Source organism: Pleurodeles waltl, chromosome 9, assembly GCF_031143425.1.
Source record: "Pleurodeles waltl isolate 20211129_DDA chromosome 9, aPleWal1.hap1.20221129, whole genome shotgun sequence".
Classification (NCBI taxonomy): domain Eukaryota; kingdom Metazoa; phylum Chordata; class Amphibia; order Caudata; family Salamandridae; genus Pleurodeles; species Pleurodeles waltl.
Window position 1 is genome coordinate 1,086,394,563 of NC_090448.1, and position 25,452 is coordinate 1,086,420,014.

The 25,452-nt window shown below is 46.3% G+C and overlaps 1 protein-coding gene across 4 annotated transcripts in view; it reads left to right on the forward strand.

Annotated features, from left to right (window-relative positions):
- The window catches only part of MGA (MAX dimerization protein MGA), a 782,199-nt gene that overhangs the window by 394,224 nt on the left and 362,523 nt on the right, over positions 1-25,452 (forward strand). For all 4 annotated transcript variants that reach the window (XM_069208766.1, XM_069208765.1, XM_069208763.1 and 1 more), the window contains exon 11: positions 5,323-5,475. In XM_069208766.1, the coding sequence (XP_069064867.1) occupies positions 5,323-5,475 (153 nt within the window). The remainder of the gene's footprint in view (positions 1-5,322; positions 5,476-25,452) is intronic.

Below are 25,452 nucleotides of genomic sequence, written 5' to 3' on the forward strand. Positions count from 1 at the left end.
TTTGATCATTCAAAAAAGGGGCATCATTTTAGCAGGCAAACACAACTTGCACCACTTCATTAATGAACAAAGAAAAAAGATTAGGCGCAAGGACACAACCCTGGCGCACCCCCGCCGAATGTCTATTCGATAAGTAAGTTCACCCCGATTGCCCCATCCCACTTGTGCATAGGTGTTCTCGTTCATCCTTTGTATTAGATGTACTAAGTTCTCCGGGGTACCAATTTTATACAAAACTTCCCATAACTTCCCTCTAGGGACCAGGTCAAAGGCAGATCTCAAATCCACAAAGGCAACATACAAGTTTTGTTTTGCTAGAATGACATATTTCTAGAACAAAAGGGAGAGCCTGAAAACCTGGCCCATTGTACTAATCCTGGAACAAAAACCAGCCTGAAGTGGGGATAATACCTACGTTGTCCTGAACCCATTCCATAAGCCTGTCTAGACTTGCTTAGCAAACAATTTTGCAGATTGTCGATGAGACTGATTGGTCTGTAGTTAACGGGTAAACCCACATCACCCTTTTTATATATGGGAATTATGTCTGCCCCGTGCCATGTTTCAGGGATAGGACCACCTACTGCTATAGCATTTGATAATGTATTTATATACCACGTCCAAATGACGGGTTCAGATTTTAAACAAGTCCCCCGGTATCTTGTCGGGACCGGGTGCCTTAGCTGGTCTTGATGAGTTGATGGCAGCTGTAGTTTCAGCCATTGAAAAAACAACGTCCTCTGCAGAGCCATCAGCAGATATTCTACAGTCATCGACCCCATAGCACAAATCGTCCTGGGATGAAGTCGTAAGGTCCTGTTGTACAGGTAAGGCATAAAGCTCGGAGAAGTGGGCCACTCATCTTTCGGGCTGGATATGCATACTAATAGTATCATTGCCCCCTCTATGTCTACTAGCCAACAACCTCAAAAAAGACCCGTTATCTTGGTTCTTAATTGCATCCTGCATCCTCTGCCAAGTAACATGTTCCAAATCTTTCTTGGCTGGTTCGAAGGCCTTATTGTACCTGAGTCTAGCATTTCTGATCACCCCCTGAGAATGCCTTTCAAAGGCAGATTTTAGATTACGCTTCGCATAAATACAGTCCTTATTAAACCATTCCCTTGATTGGGTATTATCGGAGGAGTGCCTAGAAATGATTTCCTTATAGAAAATGCCCTGTAGGGTACTTGCCATTTCTGCATTAATTCTCAAGATTGGAATGTTACCGGCCTCTTGATTATCAAAACCGGAGAAAAGTTTTAAAAAAGGATGAGTAGATTTCCTTGACCAAGTATGGATTTGACATTACTTTTGGCCAACTAAAACGAGTTTGTCTATGATTCAGAAGGGGACTCGGAACATCAGTGGTCTCAGAGTTCTGAACTCTCCTAAACGCGTGACTAGTTAAAATAAGGCATAGAGGGTTGTGATCACTGTCATGACTTCTACCTTCATATCTAGGGTGCTGGTTCAAAGCCTAATATCCACCAGGAAGTAGTCGATGGTGCTGGAAGAAAGCCCTTGCTTGAAGGTGGAGGCTTGATTTGAATCAGATCTGGTGCAGCCATTGCATGCTCTTAGTCCAAATCTAAGGCAGAGGGAAGTCATCTGTGAAGCAGCACATGAACCAATACAGTTAGCGTTCTCTTTCAGTTGAGGAATACCCCAAAGTTCATCCTCCTCAATTGTCAGATTGCTATTAAGGTTATTAGGTTCAAAAGTGCAGTTAGTGTCTCCTGCAACCACCCCAAAAACTGATGGATGCAGGTGCTCCATATATTCAGCTAACTGGGCAAGTACTTTGGAATCTACACCTCGAGAAACAGACCTTGCGTACACATTGATTATAATCAATTTGAAACCAGGTTGGAATGTAAGTTGGACACCCAATAGGTCATACTAATTAAAACATAGTGCTGAATGATCACATTTTAGTTTCTTGTTCAACAAAATCATAAGACCCCCTTTCGATCTGCCAAAACCCCCAGATGCAGGTTGGGCCGCAGAGAAATATGTTGTGAACCCATCTAAATAGATCAACTCTTCAGCCCAGGTTTCCTGAAACAAGCATATATCCTACTTATTGATGAAACTAACCCACTCCCTGTCTCCCAACTTTTTCCCATCCCTGGCACATTACATGACATAATGGTGAGTTCTGGACACAGGGTCTCAATCCTGGCTCTAGAATGTGAGACAGTCTTCAAATTACCGATCTACTCTTCCTGACTGAGGACATTCAACGAACTCCATACATGGAGTAAATCTCTTCATAGGAGAAGGTGTTAATATCTGGACTGCAGGAGGAGGGTGAAAATCCACCTCTAAAGCTAATGGAGGCATCTGTGGTCTTTTCTTAAAGAGGTCGGCTATCTTCTTATGGGAGATGGTGTCAAGGCTTGAGGGGGGAGGAATGGAGGGGCTCCTCAGCATGGCCTCCACCTCCTCAAACAACGTGTCGATAGCTTTGAATCGATTGCTGCTGGTATTGGAACGGCCATCCACTTTCCCACTTAGCCGTTTCTTATGCTTCTTTATACCAGAATGGGGCACGGGAATATCAGCTGTCTTCCGTTTCCCCAAGGCTTAGACAAAATAATGGGAGGTATTGAGAAGAAAGAGGGAGGAGTAAAAAAAAATGCCTGGAAAGTGCCGTTGATCACCTTACCTAGGACGCTAGCACCCTGGAACTTGGAAGGTTGGCCCAGCTCAGGCTCGAGCAGGCGATGACGGGCGAAGACAGGCCCGTCCCGGTCTTTGACCTTTGACCGGGCACGTGGCCAGGCGCGTCACGCGCAGCGAGGCCCCTGAAGTAGGGATGGAGATGCAGAGAATGCTGGGGGGTGTGCTCCCTTCTTTCCCCCAGCAACAGTGTCAGGTGTCCGGAGAGCGCTTGTCCCGCGCAGCGAGGCTCGAGGCCCCTGAAGTAGGGCCAGAGATGCAGAGAATGCTGGGGGGGTGTGGTCCCTTCTTTCCCCCAGCAACAGTGTCAGGTGTCCGTAGAGCACGCAATGCAAAGCATTTGTTGTACGCAAAGTCAAGAAATTAGGCACACTCTCAGTGACTAACGCTAAGCCAATTGTTTTATATAGCTAAAATATATTTAAAAATATTTTGTTACTTTATTTCTTGAACCAGAAAGTCTTTGTTGCAGGTAAATACAGTTGCCAATAGGTATCAAGAATATGTATCAAATGTACTTTGTTTGTTTTTTGCAGATAAAGCAGTGTGCAAGTAAGTAACACTTTTCTATTTAGGAAGTTGAAGTGCAATTTTTCATAGGAGTCAGTAGACTCGGGGAAGGGGTGGGATGTTAGCATGGTTAACAGGTAAGTATAAGACTTACAATTCCAGTCTTCAGGGGTTAGGATGTCGACAGGTCAAAGTTTAGGGTAACCCCAAAAGTGCACCTCCAGCAACACGGGCCGGCTGGGTGCAGAGGTCCAAGTTGGCATTGGCTTAACAATGGATTCCTATGAGGACTGGGGATGCTCGGTAGAAAGCAGTTTGCAGGAAAGTACCCACGGTTCCAGGACACATGCCTGGGGGGCTGTAGGTCAGCGGGAGGTCACAAAAGATGCTGCAGGCTGAGTTGAGAGGGTTGGTTCTGGGAAACCAAAGGCTGGACAGGCTAGAGAAGGTGCTCGCTGGATGTTGCTGGACCTTCGATCAGATTTCCCAAGGCCAGGGGACTGCTAGTGCAGGGTCTCCTTGGGTGATGAGTATCTTAGTCAGAGCCTGTCTCGATCAGGGGGGTCCACCGGATTCAGGCTGCAGGCGTCATTGTATTGGCCAGGAGGGGTCAACCCTGGGTGGACTCAAGGTCGAAATCACGTGGGGACCTTCTCTGGACCACCTGGACTTGGGCCCTGGGCGTCCGGTGTAGAGTGGGCAGGGTTTGCAGTTCTGGAGTCCTGTTGGAGGGTTTCTTCTGGAAAGGTCTGCTGTCCTCGGGTGTTCTTGGTCCTCTACTGCGCAGGCAGTCCCCTGGGGGTTTGTAGAGGTCGCTGGTCCTGCAGGATGCGTCGCCTTCTTGGAGCAGGGGTATTTGAAGCTGCAGACAGGCCGGTAATGCTAGGACCAAGTCATTTGTCGTCTGGAGTCTTCACTGCTGAGGTCGGCCTGGCAGGACTTCTTTTTTTTTTTTCCTTCTTGAGGTTGCCTCTAAACACTAGATACATCTCTGCTGGTGCGGCTCTTCAGTCCTCCTTGTTAGGTCGTCAGGAAACTGAAGAGCAAAGTTCAGGGGTGTCCCGAAATACTAGATTTAGGGGCAAGACAGTGGTCAGAGGGCAGTAGCCAATGGCTACTGTCCCTGAGGGTGGCTACTCCCTTTCTGTGTCCACTCTCTTTGGGGAGGGGGGGGCACATTCCTAACCCTATTGGTCCATATCCCCCAATGCAGGATGGAGGATTCTACAAGGAGGGGGGTCACTTCAGCTCTGGACACCTTAGGGGTGGTCCTAGCTGCAGTAGTCACTCCTCTCTGTTTTCCCTAATTTTCCCGACGGACCTGCTGCCTAAAGTGAGGCTTAGTCAGGGGTACTGTAACAGGAGGCCGAGCCCAATAGTGGCACAAGAATGATAGCTCTCCTTCGGTTGCACAATAGGGACTAGCACATAAAAGAAAGGTCTGCTGGATAGCACAGCAAGGATGGTTTCCTCTGTGTGGACACCCAAAACAACAGGGCAACCCATCAGGGTTGTGCAACCCATCAACTGTATCTACTAACATTCTCCTGTCCGATGTACTTGCGCTCTATATGATGCACAGCCTCACACCTTGGTACAGAGGTGAGCATACAGTGTCAGGCATAGAATTTGTACCGGAAGCCTATGCTTCCAGTACAATTTCCTATACCTAGTTACACTGCAGAGGATCACTTGTGCTAGATGCTTGCTGTGTACTTCAACACTCATGGAATGTGTATTTATTTAGCAAAATTAAAACATTTCTACATTAAAGCCTGCTTCAAGGGGGAATTTGTTAAAATTTGATGCAACCGGTCTAGCTATCTTATAGATCAGTCTTTGCTTCAAAACCTGATCTAACAACCCCTTGAAAGAAGTACAAAACACTCTATACACTGAAAAAAGACACCCTGTTAGCCCAAAATAAATGTGGCACTCCAGAGTAAATAGTAGTGCACCTCTTTACATCATTTAGCGATTGCACAAAGGGCTTCAGTTTTACAAGCATACCAATCCAAATCTTGAGGTGACCTCAAACTGCCATAAAATCTTAAATAGTATAGCAATTGGCTTTTATTTTATTGCAACATAAATGTTCTGTCCCCTGCTTCTCTTTGTGACTAATAGGTGCGTGATGAGGACAAAGATCCAGTCTACTTGTACTTTGAAAATATGATGACTTGTGCTCGAGTTCGAGCATACGAGCGCAAAACTAAAGAGCGCATGAAGAAGGAGATGTTGGACCAGTGTACATGTGGCTCCAGTCAGTGTATATCAACGGTAAGGCTAATTCATTAAGCCCTCCACTGTTTGGCATAACGTTTGTCCAACATGTAATCCTGTACAGATACCACTTGTAGTTCTAACCATCCATTCGTCAGACATCTGAATTATTGAAATTCTTTTATCGATGTGAACCCTAAGCACATACCATACATTAACAGACATTGGCAAAGCCAAAAGGTCTGGCGCTGCCTACGTTTAACTTTGTCGTTGTTGTGGTTTATGAATTCTTTTTGTAACGGTGTACAAGGGGACTAGTTTTTTTTGTTTTGTTTAAGCGCACATAGTACAAGAGCAGAATGGAGGGGTAAGCTAGTGGCTCAAGTTGGTTGACCCTTTGCCTCTTGCTGTATGCTATGGTGGACTGAACAAAAATGTGACTAAATCAACAAGAAATACATGGGCGCTATTAGTATTTATATGTTCGATGCCATGTGTAGCTGCAGTTACACATGCTATGCATATCCATTCTGACATCTAGTGTTGGTCTCGGAGTGTTACAAGTTGTTTTTCCTCGAAGAAGTCTTTTGGAGTCACGGGATCGAGTGACTCCTCCTCTCGGTTCCATTGCGCATGGTCATCAACTCCATTGTTAGATTGTTTTCTTTCAGCCGTTGGGTTCAGACGTGTTTCCTCTCGCTCCGAGATTTTATGCGGAAAACTTTAGAAAACCTTCCCTTTCATCGGTATTGTGTCGATCGCGTTCTCCATCTAGCATCGAACCGGTAGTACCGTCAGAAAATCACTTTGTTCGCCGTTCTGGGCACGCGCCCAACTCTGGCCTATTCAGGCTGACCACGTGGAGAGCCTGATGGATGGGACTCCATTCCGATTCTGTCCTTGATGCCACGCGAAATTACCATACACATACCAACACCTGGTATGTAACCTGTGTCTCTCTCCCGATCACTGAGAAGAGGATTGTGAAGCCTGTCGATCGTTCTGATCCAAGAAGACACTAGGTGACCGGAGAGCCAGGAGAATGGAAATGGCGTCAAAGAGAGCAGAGTATATCAAAACCCTTGAGGAAGAACATGTGCAGACGGCAGTTTCCATTCAGGACACCAACTCTGAAGAAGACTCAGAGGTAGATAGCCAACTCATCATGGCTGGTCAGCACGCAAACACAACTGCCCCTACGCCCACTCCTAACAAATCATCGAAGGACTTGAGTGCACCACTGCCAGAGAGCCAGGGTTTGACCCGCAAGAAAATACTCGGTGACCGACCTTTGGGTTTGGTGCTGAAAAAGGGCACACCTACTTCAATACCGGAGTCGAGCAAATCCACCAAAACCTCAACGTCCTACCTCAGTGTAGAAACAACAGGGTGTGTTTTCTGGTCCAAAAACATTGCAAACTTCAGAGCCAAAAAAGTATTCTTACACAGAAGAACAAGGACTTCCGAGCCACCTAAAGCAGAGCTCCAAGCCATATGATGATCAGTCCTCTAAATTATCAAAACTATCAGAATAAATTTCTCAGGACACTGACATTCAACCTATTCTGGAAATCATGGATGAAAGACAATCAAGGATCCATAGCCATAAAGTGACTGGGAGAATCATTACTGCACCTTCTCAAAGACAAAAAGAAGGTTGGCTTTTCAGGAACATCGCAATACTGCTTCACCACCAGCAAATATTTTTAAACGGAAGGAGAAGCCAGTACCTTTGCATACTTCTCCCCCATATTCACCACAACATTCTTCTTTACCACCACTCATTAGCCCACCACCATTGCCTTTATCAACTCACTCACAGACTTATTCTCACGGTGATATGGTTGATCCTTGGGATCTGTATGATCCAGGTCCCATACCAGCTAATGACCCAGACCTATATCCTTCAAAACCTTCCCCACCAGAGGATAAAACTGCATACAGGCATGTCATCTCTAGGGCAGCTGTGTACCACGGGTTACTCATGCACAGTGAGCCTTTAGGAGAAGATTTCTTTTTTAATACCTTATCCTCCACGCACTCAGGTTACCAGTGCCTCCTAATGCTACCTGGCATGATCAAGCATGCAGATGAGATATTTAAGGAGCCTGTTAAAGCTAGGGTTTTAACACCATGCATATATAAGAAATATAAGCGTGCACCTACAAATCCTGCTTACATTACACATCAGGTACCACCATACTCAGTGGTTGTCAGTGCCGCCATAAAAAGGGCCCATAGTCAGTCGTCAGGGGATACCCCTCCCCTGACAAAGGAAGTAGGAAGTTTGATGCTGCTGGTAAGAGGGCAGCTACACAGGCAGCTAACCAACGGCGCATTGCAAATTCACAAGCCTTGCTAGCAAGGTGTGATAGAGCTCACTGGGATGAGATGCAGGAGCTGTTACAACACCTGCCAAAAGAACATCAGAAAAAGGCTCAACAAATTGTTGAAGAAGGTCAGGCAATAAGTAATAACCAGATAAGGTCTGCCCTTGATGCTGTAGATACAGCAGCTAGAAGTGTGAATACTGCTGTAACCATATGCAGACAAGTATAGTTACGTTATTCTGGATTCAAACCAGAAATACAGCAGGCAGTACTGAATATGCCTTTTGATAAGAAACACCTGTTTGGTCCTGAGGTTGACACCACAATAGAAAAACTCAGGAAAGACTCAGACACTGCTACAGCAATGGTAACCCTATACACAACACCTTACAGAGGCTCCTTTCGTAAGGAGCAATTTAGAGGAGGATTCAAGCCCCAATCTACAGAGGCTTCTACCTCATAGACTAAACTAGGTCAGCAACAGTACTAGAGAGGGGGATTTAGAGGCTCTTATGGAGGCCAACACTTCAGAGCCAGAGGCAAATTCCAGGCCTTAATAAATGTCACTACCCCATCAAAACAGTGACTTCATAAGCATGCCACAACCCCACACATCTCCTCTGGGGGGCAGACTGCAGCAATTCCACTCCCAATGGCAAAACATCACCACAGATCAAATGGGTACTTTCAACTATCCGCAGTGGTTATTGTCTAGAATTGATTTCTACCCCTCCACATATTCCTCCTCATGATTACAGGTTGTCCCCAGAACACAACGTTCTATTACAGGAAGAAGTACAATCGCTACTGCTAAAAGAGGCAATAGAATGAATTTCAAAATCTCAACACGGAACAGGGGTATACTCCCTATACTTCCTCATTCCCAAAAAGGATGGCATTCTCAGACCCATTCTATAGCTCAGCCCACTAAATCTATATATATATATATATATCCTGTCAGAACACTTTCACATGGTAACTCTGCAGGACGTCATTCCACTACTACAAAAACAAGATTACATGACTGCATTAGATCTCAAAGGTGTTTATTTCCATATACCCATCCATCCAGCTCACAGAAAATACCTGGGGAAAACAGTACCAATTTAAAGTTCTGCCATTCGGCAGAACAACAGCTCCAAGAGTATTCACAAAATGTCTAGCTGTAGTAGCACCTTACCTAAGAAGACAACACATACATGTCTTTCCTTCTCTAGATGACTGGCTAATAAAATCAAGCAATTTTATACAATGTCAACAACACACTCGATACAGAATAGAAACCCTACATACATTAGGGTTCACTCTCAATTACCAAAAATCCAATCTTCAGCCAGCACAGGTGCAACCTTACCTACGAGCTATTCTCAATACATAAAAAGCCTTAGCCTATACAAATACACAAAGGATAGAAGCTTTCCAAAATCTCATACCACAAATGCAGCCAAATCAACAACACACTGTAAGACTAATCATGAAAATCTTAGGAATGATAGCATCCTGCATAGCAATAGTTACGTATACAAGACTGAACATGAGGACACTACAACAGTGCCTCTCACAGCAATGGTCTCAAGCACAGGGTCAGTTGCAAGATCTAGTGTTGTTGGACCGCCAAACACACAAGTCCCTTCAATGATGGAACCTCAGCAATTTAATGAAGGGGCGGTTATTTCAAGACCCTGTGCCACAGACCACAATAACGACAGATGCATCAATGATAGGTTGGAGAGCTCATCTCAACAACCTTACCATTCAAGGGGAATGGGATTCAAAACAGCGAAACCTTCACATAAACCATTTAGAATTATTAGCTGTGTTCCTTGCCCTAAAAGCGTTTCAACCCCTTCTCAAACACAAGATTGTGCTGATAAAAACAAACAATATGACACCCATGTATTACCTGAAGAAACAAAGCGGGACACGTTCATCTGAACTGTCCCTTCTAGCCCAAACTATATGGAAATGGGCAATTCACAATCACATTAATCCATTAGCAGAATACATTCCAGGAATACACAATCAGCTAGCGGATCTTCTAAGCAGCACTCACCAACAGACGCACAAATGGGAGATTCACTTTCAGGTACTTTCAAAAGTGGGGAACACCAGAAATAGACCTATTCGCAACAAGGGATAACGCAAAATGCCAAAACTTTGCCTCCAAACACCCACACCTTCTGTCCAAGGGCAATGCTCTATGGATCAACTGGTCAGGGATATTTGCTTACGCTTTTCCCCCTGTCCCTTTAATTCCATTTCTGGTCAACAAACTGCGTCACACCTCTCTCACCATGATACTCATGGCTTCCACGTGGGCACGACAGCATTGGTACACAACACTCCTAGATCTGTCAGTAGTACCCCGTCGCAAACTTTGAAACAGACCAGATCTGTTAACACAGAACAAATGTCAAATTAGGCATCCCAATCCCAGTGTTCTCAATTTAGCGATTTGGCTCCTGAAGTTATAGAATTTGGATATTTACACCGTCCATTAGAATGTATTGGAAGTTCTAAAACAAGCACGCAAACCTACAGCTAGGCAATGCTATGCTAATAAGTGGAAACGTTTTGTTTACTACTGTCAGCCCAGAAATATAGACCAACTTAAAGCATCAATTCAAGATATTGCATGCTACCTGCTTCATTTAGGAAAAGCAAATTTAGCTTTTTTCATCTATTAAAATTAATCTTACTGCTATATTAGCATAATTACAAACTTTACAGCATATTTCTCTCTTCATAGTCCCTTTCATAAATGCCTTTATGGTAGGACTTAAGCGTATTTTTCCACCAAGAACCCCACCAGTTCCTGCATGGAATCTCAATATTGTACTGGCAAGATGAATGGGACCACCATTCGATACCATGCATTCATGTGATATTCAAGTTATCACTTGGAAAGTTGCTTTCTCAGTAGCAATTACTTCATTAAGAACAGTTAGTGAAATACAAGCATTCACTCTGGAGGAACCATTTTTCCAAGTACACAAACATAAGGTAGTACTTAGGGCAAATCCCGAATTTTAGCCAAAAGTAGTTTCTCCTTTTCACATTAACCAAACAGTGGAATTACCAGTCTTTTTCCCACAGCCACGCTCAGCTGCTGAAAGAGATTTTCATACTCTTGACCTTATAAGAGCTCTAATGTACTATGTTGATAAACAAAAGAGTTTAGGAAAACTAAACAGCTTTTTGTAGCTTTTCAACAGCCACATAAATGAAATCCTATCTCTAAACAAGGATTAGCTAGATGGATCGTAAAAAGCATCCAAACATGCTACATTAAAGCAAACAGACAATTTTTAATAACCCCTGAAGCAAATTTCACCAGGAACAAAGGTGCTTTCATGGCTTTTCTAGGTAACATACCAATGGCAGACATATTCAAGGCTGCCACATGGTCCACTCCACATATATTTACAAAGCATTACTGTGTGGATGTATTTTCAAAGCAGCAGGCCAATGTTGGTCAAGCTGTACTTAAAACTTTATTTCAAACTACTTCAACTTCTCAGGCTAGCCACCGCTGTTTTGGGAGAAGGACTGCTTTTTAGTCTATGCCTAGCATGTGTATCTGCAGCTACACATTTGAATGGAAAGTGTCACATATCCAGTATACATCTGTTCGTGGCATGTGGTGCTGCAGATTCACATGCACCCTCCCTCCTCTCCAGAAGCCTGTAGTCGTTGCAGTTCTTATTTGTACATATGTATATTATATATATATATATGTTCGGTGGCATGTGTAGCTGCAGATACACATGCTGTGCACATCCCGCCATCTGGTGTTGGGCTCGGAGTGTTACAAGTTGTTTTTCTTCGAAGAAGTCTTTTCGAGTCACGAGATCGAGGGACTCCTCCCATTTCGGCTCCATTGCGCATGGGCGTCGACTCCATCTTAGATTGTTTTTTTTCCGCCATCGGGTTCGGACGTGTTCCTTTTCGCTCCGTGTTTCGGGTCGGAAAGTTAGTTAGAATCTCGGAAAAATTGTCGGTATTGTTTGCGTTATTTATCGGGTTAGTTATAACAGATCGACACCGACTTTTGAAGAGCTCCAGTGGCCTTTCGGGTTTTTTTCCGATCCCCCCCGTCGGGGCCTGGTCGGCCCGGCCACGTGTCTCTTCAAGGCTGATGGAACGGACCCCATTCCGCTTCTGCCCAAAATGCCATAACAAGTATCCATATACATATCAGCATCTGGTCTGTAACTTGTGTCTGTCTCCAGAGCACAAGGAGGATACCCGTGAAGCCTGTCGAGCATTTTGGTCGAGGAAGACATTAAGAGACCGAAGAGCAAGAAGACTGCAGATGGCGTCGGCGCCGACAGGACAAGGGCGTTTCGAGGAGGAAGAAGAAAGCTTCTCCATCCATGAATCGGACTCGGACGAGCTCGATCCCGAAGAAACGCCGAAAACCGTGAGTAAGACATCGAAACATAAAACTCACGAGAAGACAACAAAAGCCCAGGGGACGCCACCGCCAACAGGCCATGGCTTAACTCGAAAGATAGGTGACCGATCATTGGCACCGAAAAAGGGCATGCATGTGGCGAAGTCATCCGACTCCGGTCGAGATACCGCCACACAGCAATCTCGGGCCCGAGACACCGGCCCGAACAGATTCGGCACCGAGACAGTGGCACCGAAATGGTTCGACACCGAGAAACCACGACGCCGAAAATAAAGAAGGGTGCCTCGGAGCCCAAAAAGGCGACCGAAAAGATTTCGATTCCGAAACATCCAGCATCGGAACCGAAAACAGGTTCCTACACAGAGGAACAGGGATTGTCCTCCCAGATGCAAGGACATAAGTTCGGAGAGGAACTTCAATCTGTTGAGCCAGACTACACTCAAAGAAGGCTCCACATTCAAAAAGACACAGCGAAGATAAGCACTCTTCCCCCAATTAAGATGAAAAGAAGACTTGCCTTTCAAGAAAAGGACAAGCAGCCACAGGCAAAGGTGGCAAGACAAACAACTCCACCACCATCTCCACCACCATCAATGCACACATCACCGGTAGCCACTCCACCACTGATGCAATCTCCGACTCATACTGCAATGAGTCAAGATGATCCTGATGCATGGGACCTTTATGATGCTCCTGTATCAGATAACAGCCCAGACTGTTACCCTACAAGGCCGTCGCCACCTGAAGACAGTACATCCTACACGCAGGTGGTCTCAAGGGCAGCTGCGTTTCATAACGTCACCTTGCATTTAGAACCAATTGAGGATGAATTTTTATTTAATACACTCTCCTCCACTCATAGCCAATACCAAAGCTTACCTATGCTCCCAGGAATGCTAAAACATTCAAAACAAATATTTCAGGAGCCTGTTAAAGGCAGAGCCATAACTCCAAGGGTGGAAAAAAAGTATAAGCCGCCACCAACAGACCCTGTTTATATTTCGCAGCAATTAACACCAGATTCTGTGGTTGTTGGGGCAGCTCGCAAGAGAGCAAACTCTCATACCTCGGGAGATGCACCACCTCCAGACAAGGAGAGTCGCAAATTCGATGCTGCGGGTAAAAGAGTTGCAGCACAAGCAGCAAACCAATGGCGTATTGCCAATTCACAAGCACTTTTGGCAAGATACGATAGAGCTCATTGGGACGAAATGCAGCATTTCATAGAACACTTACACAAAGAGTTCCAGAAAAGGGCACAACAAGTGGTAGAAGAAGGACAAAGTATCTCCAATAATCAGATACAGTCATCAATGGACGCAGCAGATACAGCTGCAAGGACAGTTAATACTACAATAACAATAAGGAGACACGCATGGTTGCGTACGTCAGGATTCAAGCCGGAAATACAACAAGCCGTGCTGAATATGCCCTTTAATGAACAGCAGTTGTTTGGGCCAGAAGTCGACACTGCTATTGAAAAACTCAAAAAAAGATACTGATAACGCAAAAGCCATGGGCGCACTCTACTCCCCACAAAGCAGAGGCACATTTCGCAAAACACCATTTAGGGGAGGGTTTCGAGGTCAACCTACAGAGGCCACAACCTCACAAGCAAGGCCCACTTATCAAAGCCAATACCAGCGGGGAAGTTTTCGGAGGCAATATAGAGGGGCACAATTCCCCAAAAATAGAGGGAAGTTCCAAAGCCCCAAAACCCCTCAAAACAAACAGTGACTTCCAAGTCACACATCCCCAACACATAACACCTGTAGGGGGGAGACTAAGACAATTTTACAAACATTGGGAGGAGATAACAACAGACACTTGGGTACTGGCAATTATCCAGCATGGTTATTGCATAGAATTTCTCAAATTCCCTCCAAACGTGCCACCGAAAACACACAATATGTCAAAACAACATATAGATCTTCTAGGACTAGAAGTTCAGGCATTACTACTAAAAGAAGCAATAGAATTAGTACCAGAACACCAGAAAGGAACAGGAGTTTACTCTCTGTACTTTCTCATACCCAAAAAAGACAAGACTCTGAGACCTATATTAGATCTCCGAACATTAAATACCTACATCAGATCAGATCACTTTCACATGGTGACATTACAGGACGTAATCCCACTACTCAAACAACAAGACTACATGACAACACTAGACCTAAAGGATGCATATTTCCATATACCGATACATCCTTCACACAGAAAGTACTTAAGGTTTGTATTCCAAGGAACACATTACCAATTCAAGGTGTTGCCATTCGGAATAACAACTGCGCCAAGAGTTTTTACAAAGTGCCTAGCAGTTGTAGCTGCACATATCAGAAGGCAGCAAATACATGTGTTCCCGTACCTAGACGATTGGTTAATCAAAACCAACACTCTAGAAAGGTGTTCACAACACACAAAGTATGTCATAGAAACCCTACACAAACTAGGTTTCTCAATCAACTACACAAAGTCACACCTTCTGCCGTGTCAAACACAGCAATACTTAGGGGCGACAATCAACACAGCAAAAGGGATTGCGACTCCAAGTCCACAAAGGGTTCAGGCATTTCACAATGTAATACAAGTCAAAAAGGTGATGAAACTCCTAGGCATGATGTCCTCATGCATAGCCATTGTCCCAAACGCAAGGTTGCACATGCGGCCCTTACAACAGTGCCTAGCATCACAGTGGTCACAGGCACAGGGTCAAATTCTAGATCTGGTGTTGATAGACCGCCAAACATACACCTCGCTTCAATGGTGGAACAGTATAAATTTAAACCAAGGGCGGCCTTTCCAAGACCCAGTGCCACAATACGTAATAACAACAGATGCCTCCATGATAGTGTGGGGAGCACACCTCAATCAATACAGCATCCAAGGACAATGGGACACTCACCAAAAACAGTTTCACATAAATCACTTAGAACTATTGGCAGTATTTCTAGCGCTGAAAGCATTTCAACCCATAATAAGCTACAAACACATTCTTGTCAAAACAGACAACATGACAACGATGTATTACCTAAACAAACAGGGAGGGACACACTCAACACAGTTGTGTCTCCTGGCACAGAAAATATGGCATTGGGCGATTCACAACCACATTCGCCTAATAGCACAATTTATTCCAGGAATTCAGAACCAGCTAGCGGACTATCTTTCTCGGGATCACCAACAGATCCACGAATGGGAGATTCATCCCCAAATACTGAATACTTACTTCCAGACTTGGGGAACACCACAAATAGATCTATTTGCAACAAAGGAAAACGCAAAATGCCAAAACTTCGCATCCAGGTACCCACAAGATCAGTCTCAGGGCAATGCGTTATGGATGAGTTGGTCAGGGATATTTGCTTATGCTTTTCCCCCTCTCCCACTCCTTCCATATCTAGTAAACAAGCTGAGTCAAAACAAACTCAAACTCATACTAATAGCACCGACATGGGCAAGGCAGCCTTGGTACACAACACTACTAGACCTCTCAGTAGTGCCTCATGTCAAACTACCAACATACCAGATCTGTTAACGCAACACAAACAACAGATCAGACACCCAAATCCAGCATCGCTGAATCTAGCAATCTGGCTCCTGAAGTCCTAGAGTTCGGACATTTAGACCTTACACAGGAATGTATGGAGGTCATAAAACAAGCTAGGAAACCTACCACTAGACATTGCTATGCAAATAAGTGGAAAAGATTTGTCTATTACTGCCACAATATTCAAATTCAACCCTTACACGCATCTGCCAAAGACATCGTAGGATACTTACTACATTTGCAAAAATCAAAGCTAGCTTTTTCTTCCATTAAAATACATCTTACAGCAATTGCAGCTTACCTGCAAATTACGCACTCAACTTCTCTATTTAGAATACCAGTCAAAAAAGCATTTATGGAAGGTCTAAACAGAATTATACTACCAAGAACACCACCAGTTCCTTCATGGAACCTCAACATTGTCTTAACATGACTCATGGGTCCACCTTTTGAGCCCATGCACTCTTGTGAAATGCAATACTTAACATGGAAAGTTGCATTTTTAATTGCCTTCACATCTTTAAGAAGAGTAAGAGAGATTCAAGCATTTACCATACAAGAACCATTTATTCAGATACACAAGCATAAAGTAGTTCTACGAACAAATCCTAAATTTTTACCAAAAGTCATATCACCGTTCCACTTAAATCAAACAGTAGAATTACCAGTGTTCTTCCCACAGCCAGACTCTGTAGCTGAAAGAGCACTACATACACTGGACATCAAAAGAGCGTTAATGTACTACATTGACAGAACACAACTAATTTGCAAAACAAAACAATTATTTATTGCTTTCCAAAAACCTCATACAGGAAATCCAATTTCTAAGCAAGGCATTGCTAGATGGATAGTTAAGTGCATTCAAACCTGTTATCTTAAAGCTAAAAGAGAACTGCCTATTACACCAAAGGCACACTCAACTAGAAAGAAAGGAGCTACCATGGCCTTTCTAGGAAATATTCCAATGACAGAAATATGTAAGGCAGCTACATGGTCTACGCCTCATACATTTACCAAATACTACTGTGTAGACGTGCTAACAACACAGCAAGCCACAGTAGGCCAAGCAGTACTACGAACATTGTTTCAGACAACTTCAACTCCTACAGGCTGAACCACCGCTTTTGGGGAGACTATATATTCCCATGTGTTGTTGCATAGGTGTTATTTTATTTTTCTCCTATATGAGTCTGCGTTATAGATGTTCCCAGAGATGTTGTCATCCTCTCGCAGTTTTATTCAGACAAGTGTTGTTTCGATACCTATTGTGGATGTTGTTGTCTCCGTCATATTTGTTTTACAGTATTGTTCAATGTTGTCTCCATCACAGATGGGTTCTTGAGTTCTATCCTTTTATCCCTGCTTTAGAGTACAGATTGGGCTAAAATAATGGTCCCCTATGGTGAAGAGCTATAGCTCACTAATGTTGACGTTTGACTTGGGACCCCATGTACTGGCTGAACATGGGTTTGGTTTTGACTTGGAAGCAAGTAGTTTCTATGTTCCTGGTGTACGTTGTCTTTTAACACATTTTTGTCCCTCTTCCATGGTAATACTCTCTCATGGTTTTCCATGCCTTTATGACTTAATTTGTCTTTGGTCCTTCCCACAGTTCGTATGGTGTGGTGTATGTCCTTAGCTACATACCTGTAAGCGTTGCTTTTCTCTTTTTCTAGACCAGTTTGTTCTAGTCAGTGACTTTAGTAAGGTCAGTCGTGATCTATATTGAAATCTACTGTGCTTCCCCAAAAGCAACCCCCTGAGGGCGAGGAAACCTCCTGAGGGCTTGTATGCTCATTCTACTAGAGCAGGATCTTAGACCACTGCTTTAGAAAGGCACGCCTGTTCTGCTGGCCATCGGGTCTTGCACTAGTTCCTTGTCTGAAATTGGTCTGCAGACCCTCCTTAGAGGATGTTATTGCTTTGGTATCTTAATTCGAAGGTAAGCAATCTGCAGCTAGGTGAGTCTTTCAGATGAACAAGTTATTTTATCTTCGGTAAATCCTTATCTGGTAGAGACAGGATCTAGCTGCAAATTCCTTACTGACCCTTCCATCCTCCTTGTTCTGCAGACAGATTTCTACGGCTAAGGGTACTCTTTTCAGGACCCTAGTTTGTACACTCCAGTGTCAGTGTACTTTATGGCTTCAAGCTCCTGGCGTGGAAAGTTGTGAAAAAGTAACAGACGTCTATGCACCAAATGGTGACTACAATGTCACTTCCAGTGTGGACTACTAAGATAACTTCACAACGCTACTTTCTGTGTATTACGATATCATCATTGGTGGTGTGTGTTGAGCACCTATGGTGTTATCACCTTATACCAGGTCAAGGTATCCCCTATTAGAGAAGTGTAGGCAGTGTCTAGGAAGCCAGGGCTCTCTAGAGGTAGCTGTGGAGGAGCAGCCAAGACTTATCTCGGAGTCATGCAAAGCTTATGCAAAACAATTATAGTCACACAGCTCTTACACACATGAAAGAACCACTCAGAGTTACAAAAATAAGTGTACTTTATTGTAGTAACACAAATACTAAAATGCTGTATAGGCAATCCCCCAACTGGAGGTAACTAAACACACTATCATATACACATTAGCAATCAGTAAATAGTATAGAAAACAATAGGTATTCAGGAAAGCAATAGCATATAGTGAGGGCCCTAGGGAAGGGCCAAACTACTTAATATGAAAGTGGAATGTGAAAGGCAGTCCCCCACCCAAGGAAGTGGAATCAGTAGAGGGGAGCTGGAGGAACTAGGAACCCAAAGAGGTGATTACCAGAGTGACCCCCACCGACCAGGGTAACAGAGGTAAGTAGCTGGCTTTCCCCAAAACCAACAGGAGGACTTTGGAAAAGGATTTGTGAGACCCAACCAAGACTGGAAGAACTCAAAGGTTGGATCATGACAGAAGAGGATCTGCAAAGGAAGGGGACGAAGTCCAGTTTTAATTGGCGTGTCCGGCTGTGGCAGGAGCCACTACCCACCCTTCTGTGGATGCAGGACCAGGTCAATGGACGAAGAAGGTAAACAGTGCAGCACAGGAGCTGAAAGGGAGTCTTAGAAGTAATGCAAGTGATGCCCCACGTCGGCAGTCATGATGCAGTCGGTCAGTGGTGCTGGAAAACCAACAAGCCTTGGAAAATGTAAGCGTCTGAGCAATAGGTTTTGCAAGGCTGGAGAGGATCAGCGAGGTGCAGGGGACTCAACCCAAGGAGGGGAATCCCGGCTCACCCTCAGCAGCTGGGAGAGTCACATGAAGAGGAGGCAGCCCCCACAGGCAACCCACTGGCAGCAGGCACAGGAGTTGCAGTGAGACCCACTCAGCATACCTGAAGAGTCCCATGTCGCTGGAGCAGCAGGCAGGAGACTGTGATTTGCTGGGGACCGGCTACACGGAATCTGAAGATCCCTTGGAGGAGGAACAAACAAGCCTTGGTAGCTACAAGAGTCGTAGTGCACAGGGGTACTGTCCTGCAAGGAGAGGCAATGGCTTGCCGTCTCCCAAGTTGGACAGCTGGTAGAGAGTACTAAGTGGACCACTCCAGACCACGACCTGTGATGCAGGATCCACTCAGCTCCGGAGGAGAGCAAATCTACGCAGCTGGTCGTCGTTGCAGTTGGTGCCTGCGGATGCAGGGGAGTGACTACTTCAGTCCAATGGAGATTCCTTCTTACTTTTTGTGCAGGTTGAAGACTCGTCACCCTCAGAGAATGCTCAGCCGGGGAAATGTTGCAGTTTCTGGAAGGAGCCAGAGAAACAATGTTACAGAGCGGAGTCATCGCTGAAGTTGCGGATTGTCTATTCCTGGAGGGTCCAGTTGCAGTCCCACTGGCCAAAAGATTAAGTAAACTATGTAGAGGAGTACTGCTGGAATTTTGCATGTCGAATCTGAGGACCAACCCAAGAGGGAGAACCTAAATAGCCCAGGAAGGGGGATTGGTCACCTATCAGGGTAACACCTATCAGGAGGAGGCTGTGACGTCACCTACCTGACCTGGCCCCTCAGATGCCCCCAGGGGCCTCTGAGCACCTTTGATTCAAGATGGCAATATCAAGTGGCCACCTACAGCAACTCTGGGCACCACTCCTAGGTTGGTGATGGACAGGGGATGTTTACTCTCCTTTCCTTTGTCTATTTTCGCTCCAGAGCAGGGATTGGTGGTCCCTGGACTGGTGCTAACCGGTTTATGCAAGGAGGGCACCAAATGTGACCTTCAAAGCATACCGTTGATTAGGGGAGGCTACCCCTCCCAAGCCATGTAACTCCAGTTTCCAAGGGAGAGGTTTTTACCTTTCTTTCCCTAAGGACATCCTTTGTTCTGCCTTCCTCTGCTTAGCTCATCAAGCAGCAGGAGCACAGAAAAGGGGTGGCAGCAGGGCGGGCTGCCCAGAAATCCCCAGAAGGCTGGTAGAAGCAATGCTGGGGGACCTCTAAGGAGCCCCTAGAGTGTATTGAATCATACAACCAGTACTGGCAAAGTATTGGGGGATGATTCTAAGATGTTTGATACCAAACATGCCCAGGTTTGGAGTTGCCATCATGTAGCTGGGCACAGGTAGTGAGTGACCTGTGTCCAGTACACAGGTAAAATGGCTTCCCCGCACTTCCAGTGTAATGGAGTTGGAGGTGCACCTCTGCTTATTCAAGGGTGCTCTCACACACAGGTACCTGCACCCTGCCCTCTGGGCTAGTATGTTTTACCATAGAGGTGACTTAGGGTGACCTGTGGTGAAAGGGTGCATGCACCTTTTCACGCAGGCTGCAATTGGAGACCTGCAGACACATTTTTCATGGGCTCTCATGGGTGGCACAATGCATGCTGCAGCTCATATGGAACCCTTGGTGCCCCAATGCCCTGGGTACCTAAGTACCATAGACTGGGTGTAGGAAGTTGGCTCTGTATATACTATTTCAAAGTAAGAAATAGTGTGCACAGAGTCCAAGGGTTCCCCTTCGAGGTAAGATAGTGGCAAAAGTAGATACTTCTAATGCTCTGTTTTGTGGTAGTGTGGTTGAGCAGTAGCCTTATCAGAGGGTAGTGTTAAGCATTTGTTGTACACACACAGGCAATAAATAAGGAACACACACTCAAAGACTTACTCCGGGCCAATAGGTTTTTTATATTGAAAAATATATTTTCTTAGTTTATTTTAAGAACCACAGGTTCAAGATTTACAGTTAATACTTTAAATGTAAGGTACTTCACTTAGATACTTTAGGAACTTTGAATGAAAACAATATCATGTACAGTCTTTGTAAAAATGGCAATAAGCTATTTTCAAAGTGGACACTTAGTGCAAAAATCAACAGTTCCTGGTTGAGGTAAGTAAAGTTTTGAAGGTAAGTAAGATACTTACAAATCTCAGTCCTGGGGCATAGGCACTCCACCATTGGGGGTTCAAAGCAACCCCAAAGTTACCACACGGTAGCTCAGGGCAGGTCAGGTGCAGAGGTCAAAGAGGTGCCCAAAACACATAGGCGCCTATGGAGAACAGGGGTGCTACGGTTCCAGTCTGCCAACAGGTAAGTACCTGCGTCCTCAGCGGCAGACCAGAGGGGTTTTGTATAGCACCGGGGGGGACACTAGAAGGCACACAAAGTACTCCCTCAGCGGTGCAGTGAGCAAAGCAGGCGTCTGGTTTCAGGTAAGGATCAATCGAGGGACCCAGGGGTCACTCTAGCGATGCAGGCAGGCACAGGGGGGCTTCTTGGGACAGCCACCACCTGGGCTAGGCAGAGGGTCACCTGGGGGTCGCTCCTGCATTGAAGTTCGGTTTCTTCAGGTCCTGGGGGCTGCGGGTGCAGTGTTGGTTCCAGGCGTCGGGTCCCTTGTTACAGGCAGTCGCGGTCAGGGGGAGCCTCTGGTTTCTTTTTGCAGGTGTAGCTGTGGGGGCCAGGGGGGTCGTCTGGTTACTCACGGGCTCGCAGTTGCCGGGGAGTCCTCCCTGAGGTGTTTGTTTACTGCAGGTCGAGCCGGGTGGCAGATGCAGAGTGTGATGTCTCACGCTTCCAGCGGGAAATGTGCAGTCTTTGAAAGTTGCTTCTATGTTACAAAGAAGTAGCTGGTTTTGAACAGGGCCGCTGTTCACAGGAGTAATCCTATTGGGGGAATCCTCCAAACTCAAGATGGAGGATTTCTCAAAGCAGGGGTCACCTCAGCTCAGGGCACCTTAGGGGTTGTCCTGACTGGTGGGTGACTCCTCCTTGTTTTTCTCATTATCTCCTCCATCCTTGCCGCCAAAAGTGGGCGCAGTGGACGGAGGGGCGGGCATCTTCACTAGCTGGGATGCCCTGGGGCGCTGTAACAAAAGGGGTAAGCCTTTGAGGCTCACCGCCAGGTGTTACAGTTCCTGAAGGGGGAGTTGAGAAGCACCTCCACCCAGTACAGGCTTTGTTCCAGGCCACAGAGTGACAAAGGCACTCTCCCCATGTGGCCAGCAGCATATCTGGTGTGTGGCAGGCTGGCAGGAACTGGTCAGCCTACACTAGAAGTTGGGTATGTTTTCAGGGGGAATCTCTAAGATGCCCTCTGGTGTATTTTACAATAAAGTGCACACTGACATCAGTGTGCATTTATTGTGCTGGGAAGTTTGATACCAAACTTCACAGTTTTCAGTATATCCATTATGGAACTGTGGGGTTGGTGTTTGACAAGCTCCCAGACCATATACTCTTATGGCTACCCTGCACTTACAATGTCTAAGGTTTTGCTTAGACACTGTAGGGGCATAGTGCTAATGCACATATGCCCTCGCCTGTGGTATGGTGCACCCTGCCTTAGGGCTGTAAGGCCTGCTAGAGGGGTGACTTACCTATGGCACAGGCAGTGTGAGGTTGGCATGGCACTCTGGGGGAGTGCCATGTCGACTTAGTCATTTTCTCCCCACCAGCACACACAAGCTGTGAGGCAGTGTGCATGCGCTGAGTGAGGGGTCCCTAGGGTGGCATAAGACATGCTGCAGCCCTTGGAGACCTTCCCTGGCATCAGGGCCCTTGGTACCAAGGGTACCAGTTACAAGGGACTTACCTGAGTGCCAGGGTTGTGCCAATTGTGAGGACAATGGTACAGTTTAGGGAAAGAACACTGGTGCTGGGGCCTGGTTAGCAGGGTCCCAGCACACTTTCAAATCATAACTTAGCATCAGCAAAGGCAAAAAGTTAGGGGGTAACCATGCCAAGGAGGCATTTCCTCACACCGGAGACTTATAAGGAGGCAACAGTATGCCAATTGTGGGGTGTTCAAAGCAACCAAATTTAGAGGGAGAGACCAAAGTCACTGGGGGTCCTGGTCATCAGGATCCAATCACAACACACTGACAGCTGACAAAAAGTGGGGGTAACCGTACCAAACGGAGGGTACTTTCCTACATTGACTCAAAAGAGGCCTCTTTTTGGCACATTGTTTCCATAGTCAGTTTTTATAAGTGGTTCTGCATTTTTGGCCCGGAAAACAGTCATGGAAGAAACTGAGATTTGCATGTCGGTTAAGGGATTATGCGGACTCACTACATAATCACACCATGCTCTCTCCCAATGTGCAGAGGTACTGCTGGAAAAAAATGTCTGGGTCCAATCTTATGTCTGAGGGGAATTCTAAGGAAAATAATCTGCAGATACATACCGTCTCTACCAGGTAAGGCGTTACCGATGGTAAGTAACTTGTTCTTTACTTCTCAGCCAGTACTGAATTCAATTACATCATTTTTTTTCATTGACACCGAGTAGGCAAGCCAGCAAATTTAGAAATAGGATGCCAGGAGTTGAATCTCTGTTGGAATGCTACTGCTCGAATAGCCAGGTCTTGAGGTGTTTCCTGAAGGTCAGCAGGTCCTGGATCTGTCGCAGGTGGATGGGGAGGGAGTTCCGGGTCTTGGCGGCGAGGTGAGAGAACGATCTGCCGCCGGCTGTAGTTCTGCCGATGCGAGGAACGGTAGCGAGGGCGAGGTTGGCAGAGCGGAGTTGGTAGTTGGGAGCGTAGAAGGTGAGACGCTTGTTGAGGTAAGCAGGGCCGACGCTGTGGAGTGCTTTGTGAGTGTGGGTGAGGAGCTTGAAGGTGATCCTCTTGTTGATGGGGAGCCAGTGTATATCTCTCAGGTGGGCTGAGATGCGGTTACGGCGTGGGATGTCGAGGATGAGGCATGTGGAGGCGTTTTGAATACGTTGTAGTTTTTTTCCGGAGCTTGGCCGTGGATCCCGTGTAGAGAGCATTGCCGTAGTTTAGTCTGCTGCTAACGGGGGCCTGGGTGACAGTCCTTCTAGTTTCGGTGGGGGTCCACCTGAAGATCTTGCGGAGCATGCGGAGGGTGTTGAAGCAGGAAGATGAGACGGCGTTGACTTTTTGGGTCATGGTGAGCGATGGGTCCAGGATGAAACCTAGGTTGTGTGCATGGTTGGTGGGTGTCCGTGCGGTTCCTAGGGTGGCCGGCCACCAGGAGTCGTCCCAGGCGGATTGGTTGGAGCCGAGGATGAGGATCTCTGTCTTGTCTGAGTTCAGTTTCAGACGGCTGTTGTCCATCCAGCTGGCAATGACCTTTATTCCGTCTTGGAAGTTGATTTTGGCGGCGGCGGAGACCTTGGTGAGTGGGAGGATCAGCTGGGTATCGTCAGCGTAGGAGATGATGTTGAGGTTGTGTGATCAGATTATTTTGGCGAGCGTTGCCATACAGATGTTGAAATGGGTCGGGCTGAGTGAGGATCCTTGGGGAACGCCGCAGATGGTCTCGGTGGCTCCAGAGAGGAAGGGAGGCAGGCGGACTCTCTGGGTTCTGCCGGAGAGGAAGGAGGTGATCTAGTCCAGGGCTTTGTGGCGGATCCCTGTGTCGTGGAGGCGTGTGCGAAGGGTGTGGTGGCAGACGGTGTCGAAGGCAGCAGAGAGGTCTAGGAGGATGAGGGTTGCGGTTTCGCATCTGTTTCGCATGGTCCTGATATCGTCGGTTGCGACAATGAGGACGGTCTCGGTGCTGTGTTTGCTACGGAAGCCAGATTGAGAAGTGTCCAGCGTATTGTCGTCTTCAAGGAAGTGGGTCAGTTGGCCATTGACGATCTTCTCGATGACCTTCACCGGGGAGGGGAGGATGGAGATGGGTCGCTAGTTCCTGAGCTCTCTTGGGTCTGCTTTGGGTTTCTTTAGCAGGGAGTTGACTTCAGCATGCTTCCAGCTTTCTGGGAAGGTGGTGGTCTTGAAGGAGCTGTTAATTATAATTCGGAGTTGGGGGCGATGATGGAGCTTGCTCTGTTGAAGACATGGTGGGGGCAGGGGTTGGAGGGTGAACCGGAGTGGATGGAGCTCATGGTTTTGATGGTATCCTCGTCAGATGTGGGTCTAGGAGAGTAGTAAGTTGGTGTGGCTGGGGTCCGGTGAGTTGGGGTTTGTGGTGACTGCGGTTGTCGGGGGTTGGGGTGTTGAAGCTGTTGTGGATGTCCGTGATCTTGCGGTGAAAGAAGGAGGAGAGGGAGTCGCAGAGGTTTTGCGAAGGAGCAGGACCGGGGGTTGGCGAGTTCCTTAACGATGTTGAAGAGCTCTTTGCTGTCGTGAGCGTTGTTGTCGATGCGTTCCTTGTAGAATCATCTCTTGGTGGTCTGTATGAGCTGGTGGTGCTTGCGGATGACCTTCTTGAAGGCGGTGTGGTTGCTCTCTGGTTGTTAGTGGTGCCACTTCTTCTTGAGCTTTCAGCACTCCCGTTTGGAGGCCTGGAGGTCGGTGGTGAACCAGATGGCCTTAGTGCTGGTGTGGTTGT